At 40.4% G+C, this 17761-nt stretch overlaps 2 protein-coding genes across 14 annotated transcripts in view; one reads left to right on the forward strand and one right to left on the reverse strand.

Annotated features, from left to right (window-relative positions):
- EFCAB5 (EF-hand calcium binding domain 5) overlaps window positions 1–2794 on the reverse strand; it is a 183718-nt gene extending 180924 nt beyond the window's left edge. For 3 of the 6 annotated variants that reach the window (XM_054670095.2, XM_016932086.4, XM_054670097.2), the window contains exon 1: window positions 2509–2783. The gene's annotated coding sequence lies outside the window, so the exon portion shown is untranslated. Of the gene's footprint in view, window positions 1–2508 lie in introns of all 6 variants that reach the window. The other 3 variants (XM_063798744.1, XM_063798743.1, XM_016932088.4) reach the window with 2 other exon arrangements.
- The window catches only part of SSH2 (slingshot protein phosphatase 2), a 303729-nt gene continuing 288201 nt past the window's right edge, over window positions 2234–17761 (forward strand). For 2 of the 8 annotated variants that reach the window (XM_016932093.3, XM_016932105.4), the window contains exon 1: window positions 2234–2539. In XM_016932093.3, the coding sequence (XP_016787582.1) occupies window positions 2477–2539 (63 nt within the window). In that variant the 5' untranslated portion in view covers window positions 2234–2476. Of the gene's footprint in view, window positions 2540–3893; window positions 3985–17761 lie in introns of all 8 variants that reach the window. The other 6 variants (XM_016932091.3, XM_016932092.4, XM_063798758.1 and 3 more) reach the window with 4 other exon arrangements.

Consider the following 17761-nt stretch of genomic DNA (forward strand, 5'->3'; position numbering starts at 1 on the left):
CGTGTCAGAAAAAAAAAAAAAAAAAAAAAAGCCGGGCACAGTGGCTCACATCTGTAATCCTAGCACTTTGGGAGGCTGAGGTGGGCAGATCACTTGAGGACAGGAGTTCGAGACCAGCCTGGCCAATACGGTGAAACCCCGTCCCTACTAAAAATATAAAAACTAGCCGGGTGTGGTGGCGGGCCCCTGTAATCCTAGCTACTCGGGAGGCTGAGGCAGGAGAATTGCTTGAACCCGGGAGGCGGAGGTTGCAGTGAGCCGAGATTGCACCACTGCACTCCAGCCTGGGTGGCAAAGGCAGACTCCGTCTCAAAAAAAAAAAAAAAAAGTTATCTTAATTGCATAGAGGGCTTTATTTACAGTTTATTCTGAACTTTACCATACATTATCTCAAGAATCCTGTCAGTTAGGGTTCCATTGTAGAGATAAAGGAATTAAAGCTCAAAAAGTTCAAGCCATTTGCATAAGGTTTTAGAGCCGGAACTAGAAACCAGGTCTTCTGATTCCTATGGTAGTGCTCTTTCTCATTGCAAGGTTAATGGACTTAAGCCTTTCATCTTCCAAAAGAATTTCTGAAGAGTATGTTACCATGAAAAAGTAGAACATCATTGTTGCCCTCCCTGAGTCAGAGAATCAACATACAAGTACTAAGACCTAAAGATTTGAATATTACTTTTTCTAGAATGATACTTTGGTTCATAAAGCACATATATTTCATTTATTTGAGTTCATTCAGCTTCTAGCTATGTGTATTTTTTGGCTATGTATCTAGTTTCCTCTTTGGTCTCCCATGCATTGGTTCAAAGTTCTTACTTCTGAAACTTGCCTTCTCTTTTCCTGTTTACTACGGAGCTCTGGGGAAAACACAGTCAGATTGTTTAATCTGTGAACCATACATCTTTGTTTAATTTTGTCTCACAGGCACTCCTGATCACCACCAGGGGGCAAAAGCCTACCAGCTGGCTTCTCTGCACTACACTCTACATAGGACTGTACAGTACAGGGACCCTCAGTGTCTGATTCTTGATGGAACCTCCCTGCTAATTATTTCAACCACAGGGCCCCAGGGAGAGAACAAAGGCTCAGCACAGAGGACTCTTGTGGCGTTTAACCGTACAGCAGCCAGAAAGAGCTCATGACAGCCCTGTCAGTTTAAAAGAAGCAATGAGATCCAAGAGTGTTTGAGTGACAAACAGGAGGGGGTGGGTTTTAATAACTGCAAACTCCCAAGTGTGTGTGTTTTCTACAGCTTTGATATGTACGGTGGTATTTACCAGCTCATCCACTCAAGCTGAGAAATAGCCTTGTCAACTCTCTTTCTTTGTGTAAATAATCAGTGATATTTGCATTGTGCAATTTTTTTCCTTTTTAATCTTGATTTTCCATTACATTCTTTGCTTATGTTCTGCAGACAATTTACCCCTGAGAAAACCATTCCCTTAAAATATCTTTTAATCTACATTTTTACATAGGTCTATGAAAGAATGACATTTAGAGACGAAGGAGAAGAAAGCTTAACGAGCAAATCCTGTTTAATTAAAAGACTGTCTTCACAGCAGGAGGCAAGTGAGAGGTCAATAGCAGGCTGGACCCTCACAACTGGCTTCCTCGGACTCCCAGGCGCGCTCAGCTTCTCTTCTCCTCAGGAATAATGAATAAGTCTTTAGACAGGCAATAGAGGAAGCATGAGGGTACCACAAACCTTTCCAGGGTATCAAACGGAAAATGGTTTTCTTTCCAGAAGTCTCATCATAAAACATAGACGGAAGGGTGGGAAAGTTAAGAAAAAGCCCCCGAGAGCCGGGGTGAAGGGAGTAAACTGGTCTAGCCCAGTCCTGTCTGTGCCCAGTGAGAGGGTTTGAAACTCCGCGGAGCCCTTTCCCAATAGAAAACGTGTTTGCTTCAGGATTTTCATCTCAGCTGCTTTTTTTTAAGGTTGGTTAAGCTGTGCGCCGCCCCACCTCATAAAATGGTTGTCTCTCAGGAGTGAAGACTCCAGCGGCCCCCCGCCCTGGGACCCCTCACCGGGCTGGCTCCCTTCGGCCCCTTCCCCCACCCCACTCCACAGCACCCAGTGCTGGCAAACCGCGCGATTCCAGCACGAAGGAGGAAACCCAGGAGGGTGCGGCGGCCCGAGGCGCACGCACTCGGCCAGCTTCCGGCAACTCAAGGGTTACGACCAGGCGGCGGCGCGCGCCGAGGGGAGAGGCGGTAGCTGACAGGTGGCGCCTGCGCACTGGGAGCGCTCATTGTGCCCCGCAGCTGCCGAACCGCCCGCCCGCCGCCCGTTCGGCGCGTCAGTCGGCGACAGTCTGGTGGTGGGTGCGGAGTCTGCGGCCGTTCCCGCGGCCTCCTCCTCCTCCCCGTTCCCTTCACCCCCACCCCGCACCCCTTTCCCCATCCCGGCTCCGTCACCCTCCCGCCCCCCACACTCAGGACAAGAATGCCCTGCCCGGAACAACCCAGCAGCGCCTAGATGGCTTTGGTCACGGTCCAGCGGTCACCTACCCCCAGCACCACCTCCAGCCCCTGCGCCTCGGTGAGTCCTTCCTGGCGGCCGCTCCGCTTGCTTCTGTCACTGCGGCTCCGCTTTGCCTCAGCGGGTCCCGCCGAACGCCACTGCGCACGCGCCGCGCCGCTTCCCAGGCCTTGGCACTCGGCTGCCGCGAACCCCCCCACACCCCCATCTTAAAGACTAGCAGCAGGAACTACAAGACGTTGATTTTTGCACCCATCACCCTGAGCACCTAGCTCCTCACAATCCTCGCCCTGAAATCCCCTGTGGCATGCCTCCTTATGGCTTGAGCACTTCCTTTTGGTAATGAGTCATTCTTGCTTTTCACCCTCCCCCTTCTTTTACCCTCTGTTGCTCTGCTGCAGGGAGGGGACCGTGAGCCTCCTGCGTTGCCCCTTACCCACACCCACATCTCTTACCCACACCATTTCATAGACCTGTTCAGTATTTGCACACTGCACACCCTTCTTCGGACTCGCCAGGGTGTGTGCCTTCCCCTAGTCACTTGCTGGCTTTCTTTTGCTCTGTACTGTTCAGGCTTTGAACTGCCCAACCGTAGTTATTCCTTGGTTTCTCCCGCCTGCCCCCCACCCCAAAGGGTAGCAATGATCTCTGTTTCCTGGACCTCTTACCTTTCCTTTATGAGGTCCCGAAGCATCTGGTGCTGCTTGGTGATCAGTGTCAAATTATTTCCGTCTTACAGATATTTATGCCTTACACTCATTGCTCGTGATCATTCTTGTTCTAAGGTCGTGTTTGTATGGCTCGTTACCTCAGATGCCTATGCCAATAAAGCATGCTCTCAGAAGGAAAATACCCAGTAACCAGCCTTTCCCCGCTGGGCCCGTCTTTGCCTTCTCTCCTCGCCCTACCCCCATTCGTTTACACTCCATTCTCTTAGGCTCCATTTTTGAAAATATTTATTTTTAAAAACAATATATTGCACCAGTGGGGCAAATGGGCTTTAAAAAACCAACATCCAGATGTTTTAGAGAGAAATAAACTGAGTGAAAATGCGAGCAACTGGGAAAACCACCTTGAACTTCCTACAGAACTGTAATTTTTAAAACGGTGTTGGTGGATTTGGTAGTATCAGGTTGCAAAAAAAGGTATTTAATAAACACTATACCACTTTCCACTGTAAAAAAATCAATCAGGTTACCCTTAATATTTGTATGTTAACTGAGGTGTGAGCTTTGATATCCTGAAATTTGCTGGCTTGTCATTTCAGTATAATTTCCTGAATTTCAAAGTTTTGTTGTGTATGGTTGTGGTTTCTTCTTTTCTGAGCTTTAATTGCATTTTGTGTGATGAAATTGACAACTATATCTTAATAAGTGATTTTATTTCAAAGGTTATATATCTTGTGTTGTTTCAGAGAGCAGAACTGGGATTCTTGGTTCAGGGAGGCAGATTTCCAGTGATTGTAAGGAAGAATTTGTAACAGGAGTGCACTGCCTTGCAAAATAGTGAGTGCACATTGCTGGAAATATTCAAGCAAAGGCTGGAGAACATTTTGCCTGGGAGGTGGTATAAAGAATTCCTGCAGTGGGGGACTTCTAAGACTATTTCTAATCTAAGATTTTGTGATTTGAGAATACTTGTACTTCAAAGCTGGTAAAACATTTTAGGGTCATCTGAAGACAAGTATCATAGGAATAAATCTTTAATATAATTTATTCTTATGTGTAGTACTTTATGCTAGTTTTTGGAAAGTCATTAACATACCATCAAACCTTCTTAATTCACTCCACTAGTAAACTCTTTGGTTTGTGGTTACTAGGCCTGATTTTGAAGAAATCGATTGAAAGTTAGTAGAGTCATGCAAATAAACTAGAAATCAGTACTATAGTAACATTTATTTTCCTTGGGCACTGTTGAAAATAGCTTATGCTATGATAATATATGTATATCAAGTTGTCATCATACTAATTTACTTGAAGTGAATGATTAGTATACAGTAAGACCGTGTACACTTGATATGACTTCATTAGCCAAAACTTGAGTTACTTTAGAATCTTGAGGTATGTTAATAGTCACTTTTGACATAGGTAATTAAATTGATCATGTAATAAGCTCAGTTGTTGAGCAAAATCACTAATATTTCTATATCTACTAGCCTGGTTATTTCAGTTGTTTATACTTGGCCCTGAATGCAAAGGAATCCTAAGGCTGGTGTAACAATCAGCATCATTAGCATAACTGATAAGCCAGCTTCCTTTCTCTTTAAATTGTCTTCCTATTGGACTTCATCCAGAATTGTGTTCAGCTGAGTTGTTTCGAGGTCCTTGTACTCTAGCATTTGGCTGCTGTCTGACCTCCATATATTTTGCTGTTCTATCTCTTGCTGTATGAATAGGTTGGGTTGTTTGTTTTAAAATAGAGAGCAAAAAGAACCTAGAGGACCATGAAAGAAGAGATTTAATTTTGTGAGACTGGAAATTTACATTTTTTTATTAATCACTTTAAGTACGCTGTTAATACTTTTACACTATAGGATGCAGGGCATTTTAATACTGCCAGCTCTTTAGTGTTGTTTCATTAGGCATTAAACAATATGCTAGGTGTGAGTGACCATTGTAGATACTAAGATGTATAGGAAATTGACCTGTTCATCAGGATCTTGCAATCTGGGGGGCTGGGGCATTGGAGGAAGAACAAACATAAGGTAAGAGGGAAAAGAAGAAGAAGGGGAATGATACTGTAGGTACCTGAAGAGTTTGTGATGGCCATAAGTATTGTCTGAATTCAGATTAAGATAAGTTCACTAATGGCAATGTTAATAATAAGAGTATAACAATATCTAACATTTCTTGGGTCCTCATCTATGCCAGGCATCATGTTAAGCGCTTTACATGAATTAATTCATTTACTTTACACAGTATGCCTTAGGGAAGTTGCTCTTATCCCCATCTTAAAGATGAAGCTGAGGCAGAGTTATTAACGAATATGCGCAGTGTCACTCAGCCAGTAAGTGACTGGAGTTATAATTCAAACCCAGATGTGTCTAACTTTAGAATCTGCCATCTTTTCCTCCTTGGTGATCAAAAAGTATGCCTAGTAGGTGGCTCTCGAACTAGTTCTTGAAGGATGGATTGAATTTCTATAGGCCAAGAGACAAGCTGTGAAGAAGAGAGTATTGCAAGTGAAGAGAAATTGTGTACACCAAAACTTAGAGGCAGAAGAGTACAGGGCATATCTGAAGGAATTAAATAGACCAGTTTGAGGAAGGATTTGTATGGGACAGTAGTAAGAGATAAAGGCGAGGAGGCAGCTAGGGCTGCACAGGGACTACTGAGCTTGGGAGTTTGGAGTTTGAACTTGATGGAGAAGGTAATGGAGAGTCTGCTGAGGTTTTGAGTAGATATGATCACAGTGGTATTTTAAGATTTTTTTTTTTTTTTTTTTTTTGAGACAAGGTCTCACTCAGCCATTCAGGCTGGAGTGCAGCAGCACAATCTCGGCTCACTGCAACCTCCACCTCTTGGGCTCAAGCGATCCTCGCACCTCAGCTTCCCCAGTAGCTGGGACTACGGGCACGCACCATCACACCTGGCTAATTTTTGTATTTTGTATTTTTTTTTTTTGTAGAGATGGGGTTTCGCCATGTTGCCCTGGCTGGTCTCGAACTCCTGGGCTCAAGCCGTCTGCCCACCTTGGCCTCCCAAAGTGCTGGGATTACAGGCATGAGCCACCACACCTGGCCTATTTTAAGAAAATTGATCTAGTAGATATGAGCCAGAGGGCTTTGAGAAAGAGAGAGAGGCCATGAGTGGAGCCAGTGAGAGGCTGTTCTAGAAGCCCAGGTGTGAGGTAATAAATGCCCAAACTGCGATTTTGAAGTGGTAAAGGAAAGAAAGAGACAGATGTGAGGGGTTGTGGAAAATACTTGGGAACTGATTAGATTTGCAGGGAGGGATCAGAGATGCCAACTCTTAGGATAGATATTGTTCTTCCTAGATAATAGATGTTTCCTGATTATTAGAGGGCAATATAAGAATCATCTCTGTCTCTTTTGATTCTTTCTGGTATAAATTTTCTTTTTTTAAACTTTTTTATTTTAAAAAATGTATTAATTTTTAATGGACAAAACATTTATAATATACAACATGATGCTTTGATATATGTGTACATTATGGAATAATTAAGTCAGGCTAATTAACATCTATCACTTCACCTAGTTAGCTTTTTTTGTGGTGAAAACATTTAAAATGTACTCACAGCAATTTTCTTTCTTTCCTTTATTTTTATTTTTTTTAGATGGGGTCTCACTGTAGCACAGGCTGGAGTGCAGTGGCACAATCATAGCTCACTGCAGCCTCAAGTTCGTGGGCTCAAGTGATCCTCCTGCCTCAGCCCCCTGAGTATCTGGGACTGCCCAGCTAATTTTAATTTTTTTTCTTTGTAGAGATGGGGACTTGCTTGGGGTCTTGCTGCCCAGGCTGGTCTTGAACTCCTGGCCTCAAGGGATCCTCCTGTCTCAGCCTCCTAAAGAATTGGGATTATAGTCATGAGCCACTGTGACCGGCTACAATTTTCAAGTCTACAATATATTATTATTGACTGTAGAAACCATATTGTACAATAGCTCTTCATAACTTACTCCTCCTGTCTAATGGAAACTTTGTACCCTTTGACCATCATCTCCTCCCCATTCTCCCACCAATCCCCAATCTGGTGTGAATTTTCTGAATTGATACCTATATTGATCCAGGGTTAAATAAACAAAGTATAATACTATAATAATATTTTAGTTTTCTGTAGTGCCCTATACTTTTCAGAGTGGTTTTTGGGGTGTGTGTGTTTGTGATCTAATTTAATTCTCAAGTAGCCCCAAAAATTATGCAGGACAGGTACCACAGTTTAAAGACTTGGCTGAAAGTGACAAAACTTGTGGGTGTAATAACTGCATAGAAGTAAGTTCCTTGGCTCCTGGTTTATATCTCTTTCCATGATGTGATAAGAGAAACAGCATATGCGGTTTCTGTTCCAGAGACTTGACTGCCAGTTGAGTAAAGGTGCAAGATATGAGGCACAATCAAGAACTCACACTCTCTGGAGATCATTTATATTGCAACCTTGACTACCTAGAACAGAATCATCTAAGTTTGTGCAAACCATTTTAGGTGATAGCTTTGTTTGAAGCCTATTAACTCTTACTTTATACATAAATCTTATAAATGTGGATATTAAGTTTCCTTATTCTTAGATTACCAAAAGCAACATAATAATGGAAAATTACAGGTGCTGCTAAAGGCAGGTTCCCTATAGTGCTGGGAAAGGATAGCTGTTGGTTTCACCACAAGGGAAAAGGAAAAAAAAAACCCACAAGTACCTGGCATAATAAAAAAATTGAGCAATTCTTGCCTAATTAATATAGGGACAGATAGCCCTCTAGGACCCAGTAGTTCCTGAGAGCTACTATTATACGTTCGTAATGATGATTCTGAATCATCATAAGAAGGCTTACTCTTGTTTTAAATCTTGATTTAAGCGATCAGGATTGAGTGTGGTATATTTTTAGATAGATGTCCATCTAAGTTTCACCAAAGTTTTGACATTTAAGATGCACGTTCTAATTAATGGGTAAATCAATTTACATATACATTTTATTTCTTGATGCTGAATGAATATTATTGAGTTATATGTACATATGGATTAAATATAGCACACTTCTCTGCCTAGCTTGTGAAAATAAAGCCAAGGCAAATACGAAATTGATTTCTATTAAGTATAAACACAAGTGATGCTTTTCCTTATTTAGGCACCAGTGACAGAGAAAAAAAAAGTGATGCCTTTGAATTTTTTGAAGACAGCTTTAGAAATTTTCATAAACTCTAGAAATGACTATTGTAGGAAATCCAGAAATACAGAGAAGTACAGAAAAGATAAAAAAAGACATGTGCCATTTATTTTATAAAGCTGAAGTGCTGCTGTATATATAATTTCATATCTTTGTTTTTTTAGAAGTTTGGTGTCTATCACAGATGTATTGCCATATCATTTAAATCACCGCATTCAGTAGTCTTTGTTTGTTTGTTTTGGTTTGGTTTTTTGAGACAGAGTCTCAGTCTGTTGCCCAGACTGGAGTGTAGTGGCATGATCTCGGTTCACTGCAACCTCCGCCTCCTGGGTTCAAGCGATTCTGCCTTCTCAGCCTCCCAAGTAGCTGGGACTACAGACGTGCACCACCACGCCTGGCTGAAGTTACAGGCTTACAGGTGTGAGCCACCGCACCCGGCTCCATTCAGTAGTTTTAACTCATTCTAACCTTTCCATTCCATTATCGGTTGGCATTCAGTTTTTTTCCAACCCCCCTGCCCCCGGATTTTTTTTTTTTTTTGAGGCAGGATCTCACTCTGTTGCCCAGGCTGGAGTGTAGTGGTGCAATCACAGCTCACTGAAGCCTTGACCTCCTGGGCTCAAGTGATCCTTCCATCTCAGCCCCACCAAAAAGCTGGGACCATAGATATGCACCACCATGCCCAGCTAAATTGGAGAAATGGGGTCTCATCCTGTTGCCCAGGCTGGTCTTGAACTCCTGGGCTCAAGCAGTCCTCTCACGACAGCCTCCCAAAATGCTGGGATTACAGATGTGAGTCACCACACCCAGCCCTTTTTTTTCTATTATAAATTACATTACAATGAACATCATTGGCTATAACTATTTGACTCAGTTTGGAACATTTATTAAGATTTCAAGAAATTCAATTACTAGATTATAGGGTATAAACAATTTTAAGGCCAGCCACGGTGGCTCACACCTGTAATCCCAGCACTTTGGGAGGCCAAGGTGGGCGGATCACAAGGTCAGGAGTTTGAGACCAGCCTGGCCAACATGGTGAAACCCTGTCGCTACTAAAAATACAAAAAATTAGCTGGGTGTGGCGGTACATGCCTGTCGTTCCAGCTACTTGGGAGGCTGAGGCAGGAGAATTGCTTGAACCCAGGAGGCAGAGGTTGCAGTGAGCCGAGATTGTGCCACTGCACTCCAGCCTGGGTAACAGAGCATGGCTCCGTCAAAAAAAAAACAATTTTTTTAAAGACTTCTGTTATATATATTTTCTAGAAAAGTTACTCCAATTAATGTTTATTCCAGCTAGCATAGTATAAGAATGCTCATTTTTCCTAATTGTATTTACACTGGATATTCTCATTTCATTTTCATTTTTGAATTGGTGTCTTGTTATTTCCCAGGCTAGTCTTGAACTCCTTGGCTCAAGCAATCCTCCCACTTCAGCCTTCTGAGTAGCTGGGATTATAAGCACACACCAATGTGTCCAGCCTCATTTCATTTTTATTTTAATCACTACTAATTTTTTAGGATAAAGGGTAGTACCTAGTTGGTTTGATCTGTATTTTATTGTTAGGTCACGTATTTTTCAAATGCTTATTAGGCATTTACATTAAAGTTTTTGAAAAGATATATTTTTTGAGGTATAATCTACAAACTCTGAAATGTACCTGTTTTAATAAGTATACAATCCAATTATTTTTAATTAACTTACAGAGTTGTGCAACACTCACTTCAATTGTATTTCCTTTTTATGAGCTATTCTTTTCAGTTTGTGTACCCTCGATGTATTACAAATATTAACTATTATATTTGTTACAAACTATTTGCTTTTTAATTCAGTTTGTATTATTCTTAGAATAAAGTCTATAATTCGAATTGCTAGTGAGAACTTAAATGATCCAGCCTTGCTTACCTCTTCAGCCCTGTCTCTTCCCAAGTCCCTGCCTTGCACACTGCTCACAGTTAAGCTGACATGCCCATGCTCCCTTTGGTCTTTAGGCTTTTGCACATGCTGTTTCCTTTACCTGGAACACTTTTCCCTCATCTCTCTACCTAACTATTTCCTACTCATCCTTCAGGTCTCAGCTTAAATGTCACTTCTTCTGGGAAGCTTCCCTGACTCCACCCCCTCAGACCATGGTAGGTGCTCCTTCTACGCACAGCATAGCACCCTATACTTACCCATGGTGGCTCTTATCTTTCTACTGTACTTGTTTTATTACTTATCTCCCCCACTAACCTATAAGTCAGGGACTGGGTCATTTGCATATTTTTGTATTATCAGAGCTCAAAAGTATTTGACGCATGGGGCCGGGCGCGGTGGCTCACTACTGTAATCCCAGCACTTTGGGAGGTTGAGGCAAGCAGATCACCTGAGGTCAGGAGTTTGAGACCAGCCTACTAAATATACAAAAATTAGCCAGATGCGGTGGTGGATGCCTGTAATCCCAGCTACTCCTACTGAGGCAGGAGAATCGCTTGAACCCGGGAGGCAGAGGTTGCAGTGAGCCAAGACCTCGCCATAGCACTCCAGCCTGGGCAATAAGAGTGAAACTCCCTCTTAAAAAAAAAAAGTATTTGACACATGGATCAATGGATGATCAACAGATATAGTCATATTTAGCAATCTTCTATTTTGAGTTCTTCTACTGTTTTTAAGCATAGACAGATATCTTGAGAAGCCCAAAGGATATGATCACTTTTAAGACTTTTGATACATGTTGCCAAATTATCCAGCAGAAAGGTTGAATCAATCTTTGTTTACAAGCATTGTATAAAAATGTTTAAGTGTAGTCTCACAGCCTTAAGTAGCATCATCATCATAGGGATATTTATTGAATACTTACTGTATACTAGACACTGTGTTGAGTACCTTTTGTGCCTCATGTTGCTTAATTTTCACATCACTCCTGTGGCGTAAGCATTGTTATTCTCTTGATTTTACCAAGAAAATACAGACTCAGATAAGTTAAGTGAATTGTCCAGGATTATAGGCCTGGTGTCTGACCTCACAACCCCTTCTCTTAATCACTAGTATTTTATTGTTGTTTTAATTTACATTTTTAAAAATTAGAGGCTAAACATTTTTTCAAATATTTACTATTATATGTTTTATTATATATTCCTTGTTTTGTAAATCGTTCATGTTCTTTGCCCAGCTTTCTTCATGGCTATTTACTTTTTCATATTGATGTGTAAGTATTCTTTATATACTAAGAATATTAACCTTTTTCTGTTATGTTGCAAATTTTCCTCTGGTTTTTCATTTGCCATTTTGTTTTGTTTATTTTATTTTATTCATTTGTATATACAGACATTTACAAAATTTTAATGCCATCAATCCAGTCTTGTGTGTGGGTTTTTAAAATTATTTTTCTTAGTTCACTTTTCCATCAATAAGGATAGAAATATTCTACTTATTGAAAAAATTTAGACCTATATGTTTTAAAGCTATTTATAGTATTATTTTTATATCTTTTAATTGTCTGAAATTAATTTTACTACATGATGTGAAGTAAGGATTATGTTTATTTTATTCCAAATAGCAGCTTTTCTTAGTTCATTATATGAAACAGTCACTCCTTTTTTCCAATGGTGTGGAACTCCTCCTTGGGAAGTACTAAATTCCCAAATACTTAATTCAGGTATAAGGTGTTCCATAGAAGTTCCATTGCAAGTCTCATAGGAATTTAGTTTAGCATATATTACTTAGTATTTATTAAATTGCATGCATAGAAAATAAACTTTAAACTAGCTTACATTTTGAATTTTCACTCAAGTACCTGGGAAGCCCAGAAAAAGAGAAGGCCTTTGGTCCTCAAAAAGTATCTTCAGGTTTCTCATCTTTCCTATCTGGCTTTAAGTGAGAGGGAGCAGTTTCTAGATTATGCTCACGCTGAAAAAGACACTGTGCAGCACTGCCTTCCTAGGTTTCACCATTAAATATCACTCCTGATAGCTGGGCATGGTGGCTCATGCCTGTAATCCCAGCACTTTGGGAGGCTGAGGTGGGCAGATAAGGTCGGCAGTTCGAGACCAGCCTGACCAACATGGAGAAACCCTGTCTCTACTAACAATACAAAATTAGCTGAGTGTGGTGGCGCATGCCTGTAATCCCAGCTACTCGGGAGGCTGAGGCAGAATGGTTTGAACCTGGGAGGCGGAGGTTGTGGTGAGCTGAGATCACGCCATTGCACTCCAGCCTGGGCAACAAGAGGGAAACTCCGTCTCAAAAAATAAATAAATAAATAAATCACTCCTGGTTTCAGCAGCTTAAGATTTACTGTTTTTCCATTAAATGCCTGCTGTAGTGTTGTCTGCAGCAGTGCCTAGCCTTTTGAAGCTATTCACATGTCCATGTTTTATGTTTATTTGTTAATCCATTAAAAAAACAAAAACACCTAGCTGTAGTTTTTCCATTCAGTAAACCTAGTAGTAGGGAAAGTATTTCCAATTTAAAAAAAAAAAAAGTGTAATTCTTGATGAGCCCCTTTGCCCAACCTGAAATATGCCAGAGGCTGGATGTACATGAGTAAAACCTTAAGAATCTTGTTAATCAGAAGTATTTAGTGAGTGCTATTTTGTGCAGGTGATCTCATACATTCCCTTCCTTTGTTTCTCAGCACTGAGTTCTCTTCAGATACCTTTATAAACTACCCTGCATTTTCTTGCCCATCTGAGCAGCAAAGCTACTGATCACAGTGCCCCTCATTTTCCTCTCAAGGTAAAGTCTGGTGAGGTACTCGTGGCTCTGAAATGTAATGAAAGGTCCCATGGTTCCCTAGACTTCCTGAAAGATAGAGGGAAGTACTTCATTTATTGAGTGGGAAAGGATGTGCTTAGAAACAGATGGGGAGAGATAATACTCTGTTCCAGCTTAGTTTTTATGGAACTGTTTGATTTAATTTTCTGAAAAACTTATTTAGTACCTTTTTTGTGTCTGAGACATATTTATTTACTTACTCATTTATACCACTGCTGGGAATCCAGCAGCCAGTTAGTCTCTAACCTCAGGAAGCTTACAGTAGAAGTAGAAAGATTGATATTAAATAGGTCAGTAGATTACAGTGTAGTTGTCACAAATACATAAGCCTTGAGAAAGAGGAAGAAGGCCAGCAAGGACTTATAACTTGAGCCTTGAAGAGTGAGTGGGAATTGGTCAGCAAACAGAGGGTTAGGGGTGAGTGGCAGGAGGGAAAGCAGCATTCTTTTTTTTTTTTTATTTGAGACGGTCTCGTTCTGTCGCTCAGGCTGGAGTGCAGTGGCGCGATCTTGGTTCACTGCAACCTCCGCCTCCCGGGTTCAAGTGATTCTTCTGCCTCAGCCTCCCGAGTAGCTGGGACTACAGGCACAGGCCACCACACCTGGCTAATTTTTGTATTTTTAGTAGAGATAGGGTTTCGCCATGTTGGCCAGGCTGGTCTTGAACTGCTGACCTCAAGTGATCTGCCCACCTCAGCCTCCCAAAGTGTTGGGATTACAGGCATGAGCCACAGTGCCCAGTCAAAAGAAACATTATTAAGCAAGAACTTAAGGCACAGGGCTACAAATAGCATGATATATGCTGGGAACCACAGGCAGTACAGTGCTGATGCCATGTAAAGTGCAGAAAATAAGGCTGGAGAAGTAAAGATAATTTCTTCTGAATTTTAACATCTGCACCCTTATTTTTACCTTGAATACAGTTGGCTTTTCTTTAAAGTGACTGTGCAAATTTGTGATTGTAGACACTGGGTTCAGCACTAAATAGGCATCACAATAACCATTGGAAGTAGTACTATTATTGTTCTCAATTTACAGATGAAGAAACTGAGTCTCAGGGAGGTGTCTAGACTCCCCCAGCTAGAAATGGCAGAGCTGGGATTTGAACTTTGTCAGAGTCAGAAAGCAACTACTAAATTCCACCCCCCTGCCCTTAGGTGTTACCTTCTCAGTGTCAATCAAAGTACTGTTTGATTGATTGATTGATTGATTGATTATTTGAGACAGGATCTCCATCTGTCACCCAGCCTGGAATGCAGTGGTACAAACACAGCTCACTGCAGCCTCAACCTCCTGGGCTCAAGTGGGATTCTTCTGCCTCAGCCTCCTATGTACCTGGGATCACAGATGCTCACGCCACCATGCCCAGCTAATTTTTTTAATTTTTTGTAGAGATGGGGATCTCACTTTGTTGCCTAGGCTGGTCTCAAACTCATGGGCTCAAGCAGTCCTCCCACCTCAGCCTCCCAAAGTGCCGGGATTACAGGCATGAGCCATATGCACCTGGCCTGATTTAGTCTATTTTTAAAATTTATTTATTTATTTATTTTTGAGATGGAATCTTGCTCTGTCGCCCAGGCTGGGGTGCAGTGGTGCAGTCTCGGCTCACTGCAACCTCCGCTTCCTGAGTTCAAGTGATTCTTCTGCCTCAGCCTCCCGAGTAGCTGGGATTACAGGCATCCGCCACCATGCCTTGCTAATTTTTTGTATTTTTCAGTAGAGATGGGGTTTCACCATGTTAGCCAGGATGGGATTTATTCTATTTTTTAATCATTTAGTTTTAGATTTGCCCTGCCATAGTTTGAATCATTGCAATTTGTGTCATTTTGCTGCTCCTGCCTTAGTACTTGATATGAAGGCAGTTCAGCAGAAGTTTGTTGAGAGCCTTCTCAAACACTGAGGGATGATATAAGGCATTACCTTTGCCTTCAAATTTACAAGACTGGTGGGGAAGGCAGCTATAAACTAAGCATGTTTAATTGCCTCGTATGGTGAGCAGTAGGAAAGGCACAAACCAAATGTGTACATGTGAAGGAAACATCAGTTCCAAAGGGGATAATGGTCAGGGAATTTGGAAAAAACTAAATTGGAAAAGATGGAAGAGCAAAATATCTTTGCAGTTAGCAAAATGAGATAAATTTTTTCCTTCTAGATATTAATTCCTTTCAGTTTCATTTATAATTAGAAGCCAGTTTTTTTTTTCTACTGAATGATTATTATAAGATACTGTTATCTAAGACATGGCAGCCAGATTTGAAACTTCTATGTTTGGAAAGTGTGTGTTTGTGGGTATTTGCCCCTCACCTATTCTTTGCTCTCCCACCTCTGTACTTTTCCTCACTTAAAGAAAAAGGGAAAAACCTAACAAACCCTTTTTTTTTTTTTTTACTGCTACAGACAGATCAGGAAATGTAAGAAATTATATTTATTGAAGTTAAAGAAGACACCTCCATGCAGCTTGCTGATTGGAGCAGTGATTCTCCTATTGTTCCATCAGACACAAATAGAAACAGTAGGAATTTGAGATAGCCTTTTCTTCATAATTACAATATTTAGCACATCTCAGGCAAGTATTAGGATAAACCACGTGTTAGCATCTTGTAATACATTATCTTAATCTATTAAGGAAGCTCATTGATTCTTTGGAGTTTGATAAAGTGATTGTGATTTAGAATAAAAATGTTACCTGCCAGTTATCCTAACATAAGCCTTATGAGGGTGGAGAAGCCCTAAAAGTATTTTTATTTCTCTCCTTAGGACTTCAAAAATACCTATAACATTAGCTGGGCATGGTGGTGCACGCCTGTTATCCCAGCTACTCCAGAGGCTGAGGCACGAGTATCACTTGAGCCTGGGAGGCCAAGGTTGCAGTGAGTCACGCCACTGCACTCCAGCCTGGGTGACAGAGCAAGACTCTGTCTCAAAAAAAAAAAAAAAGAAAGAAAAAAAAAATCTTTAACAACATGATGCAGTGGCAGTACAGGGTCTGGAAAACTGTCTGCTTAAATTTGAATCCTGAGTTTATAATTTGCTAGACTTAGACAAGTCACTTAACTGCTCTATGCTTTGGTTTGCCCACCTGTAAAATAGGGGCAATATGGTACTTCTTTCACAAAAATATTGTTAGTGTTAAGCCAGGGAGTGCATTAGCACCATGCCTGGCACCAAATAAACATGTATTCACAAAGTATTAGTCATTTTTATAATGATGGTGATTTAGGGTTGCTATTTGGTTATTAAGCAATTTTTTCATTATAACAAATTTGGTGGGGAAGTTATTTTTTTATGACAATGTAATTCACATGGAAAGCCTATTTCAGAGTTTAATTTCTCTTTATCGCTTTTTAAATTTTTGTTATTTCATGAGAACACTTGGACACAGAAAGGGGAACATCACACACCCGGGCATGTTGTGGGGTGGGGTGAGGGGGGAGGGATAGCATTAGGAGATATACCTAATGTAAATGACGAGTTAATGGGTGCAGCACACCAACATGGCACATGTATACATATGTAACAAACCTGCACATTGTGCACATGTACCCTAGAACTTAAAGTATAATAAAAATATATATATATAAAATTTAAAAAACTAAATTTTTGTTATTTCATAATGGCTTCATTTTTTTTTAATTAGAGAATCTTTGTTTTAGTTGCCAATTTCCACAGCAAAGTCTTTTGTGTTTGATTTTGTGATGACCCTGGAGCACCATACAGAATGATTAATCCAACTGTAATCTTTAAAATTCTTCTTCCCTTGAAAGTTTATCAATTTAATAGGCTATGCTTAGCAGCATATTAATCCATTGACTGTTTTTCAATATAGTGGGACAGATCGTTGCAAGTGGTCACTTTAGTTTGTATAGTCAAATCATAGAATGAATGTGTTGGTATTTTTAGTGATTGAGACTATAAATCATGTGGCAAAATAGAAATTGCCAGATATTTTTTTAAAATATGGAGATCCAAAGACACTGAGTGTATTCATGGGTTTAAATATATCTTTGTAAAGGGAAACAATAGGTGAGAAGAATGATCTGTCTAATCCAGCTATTACGAGCAGTTGGCAGTTGAAATTGAATGCTGCTCTTAAATGCATTTCCAAAGCAACTGAATGTGCTTTTTCTATAAGTGTCTGAAGCAACAATAGGAGAACATGTGAATGAACTCACATATAATATAACAAGAGATCTTTGGTTCAAGCTTTGGTTGCTTTAAGATTACAGTTTTTATTGAATCCTATCAAAAAACAGAAACAACCTATTTCTTCTTTGAGTACTGAAAAAAATGACACTGAGTTTTCTGTGAACATAATATGCTAATTTGTCTTCTTGATCTGTCTATACAAACTGAAACTTTCACAACTCTGAGCATTTTTATGCTGATTCCATGGTTTTCTATTAAATTTTAAAGGAAACTGTATTGACTGTAAAGGAAGTTTGGTTAGGTAAAACAGATCATTTGTAACTGTTTATGGTTGCAAATATATATTTGTCAAATATATATTTCTCTCATGTGTTATTTTATGAGAAGTTGTACACAGTACACCTTAGATTGAAAGTGGCATGACCATCTTGGTAATGGTAATGAAGTCATGTGTAATGAAGTATATTTGAAGATAGAACTGTTGTTTGTTGTTATCTTTAGCTACCATTAAAGCTATTAAAATTCTTTTTAGATAGAGATGC

This window comes from Pan troglodytes, chromosome 19 (genome assembly GCF_028858775.2).
Source record: "Pan troglodytes isolate AG18354 chromosome 19, NHGRI_mPanTro3-v2.0_pri, whole genome shotgun sequence".
Taxonomy (NCBI): Eukaryota; Metazoa; Chordata; class Mammalia; order Primates; family Hominidae; genus Pan; species Pan troglodytes.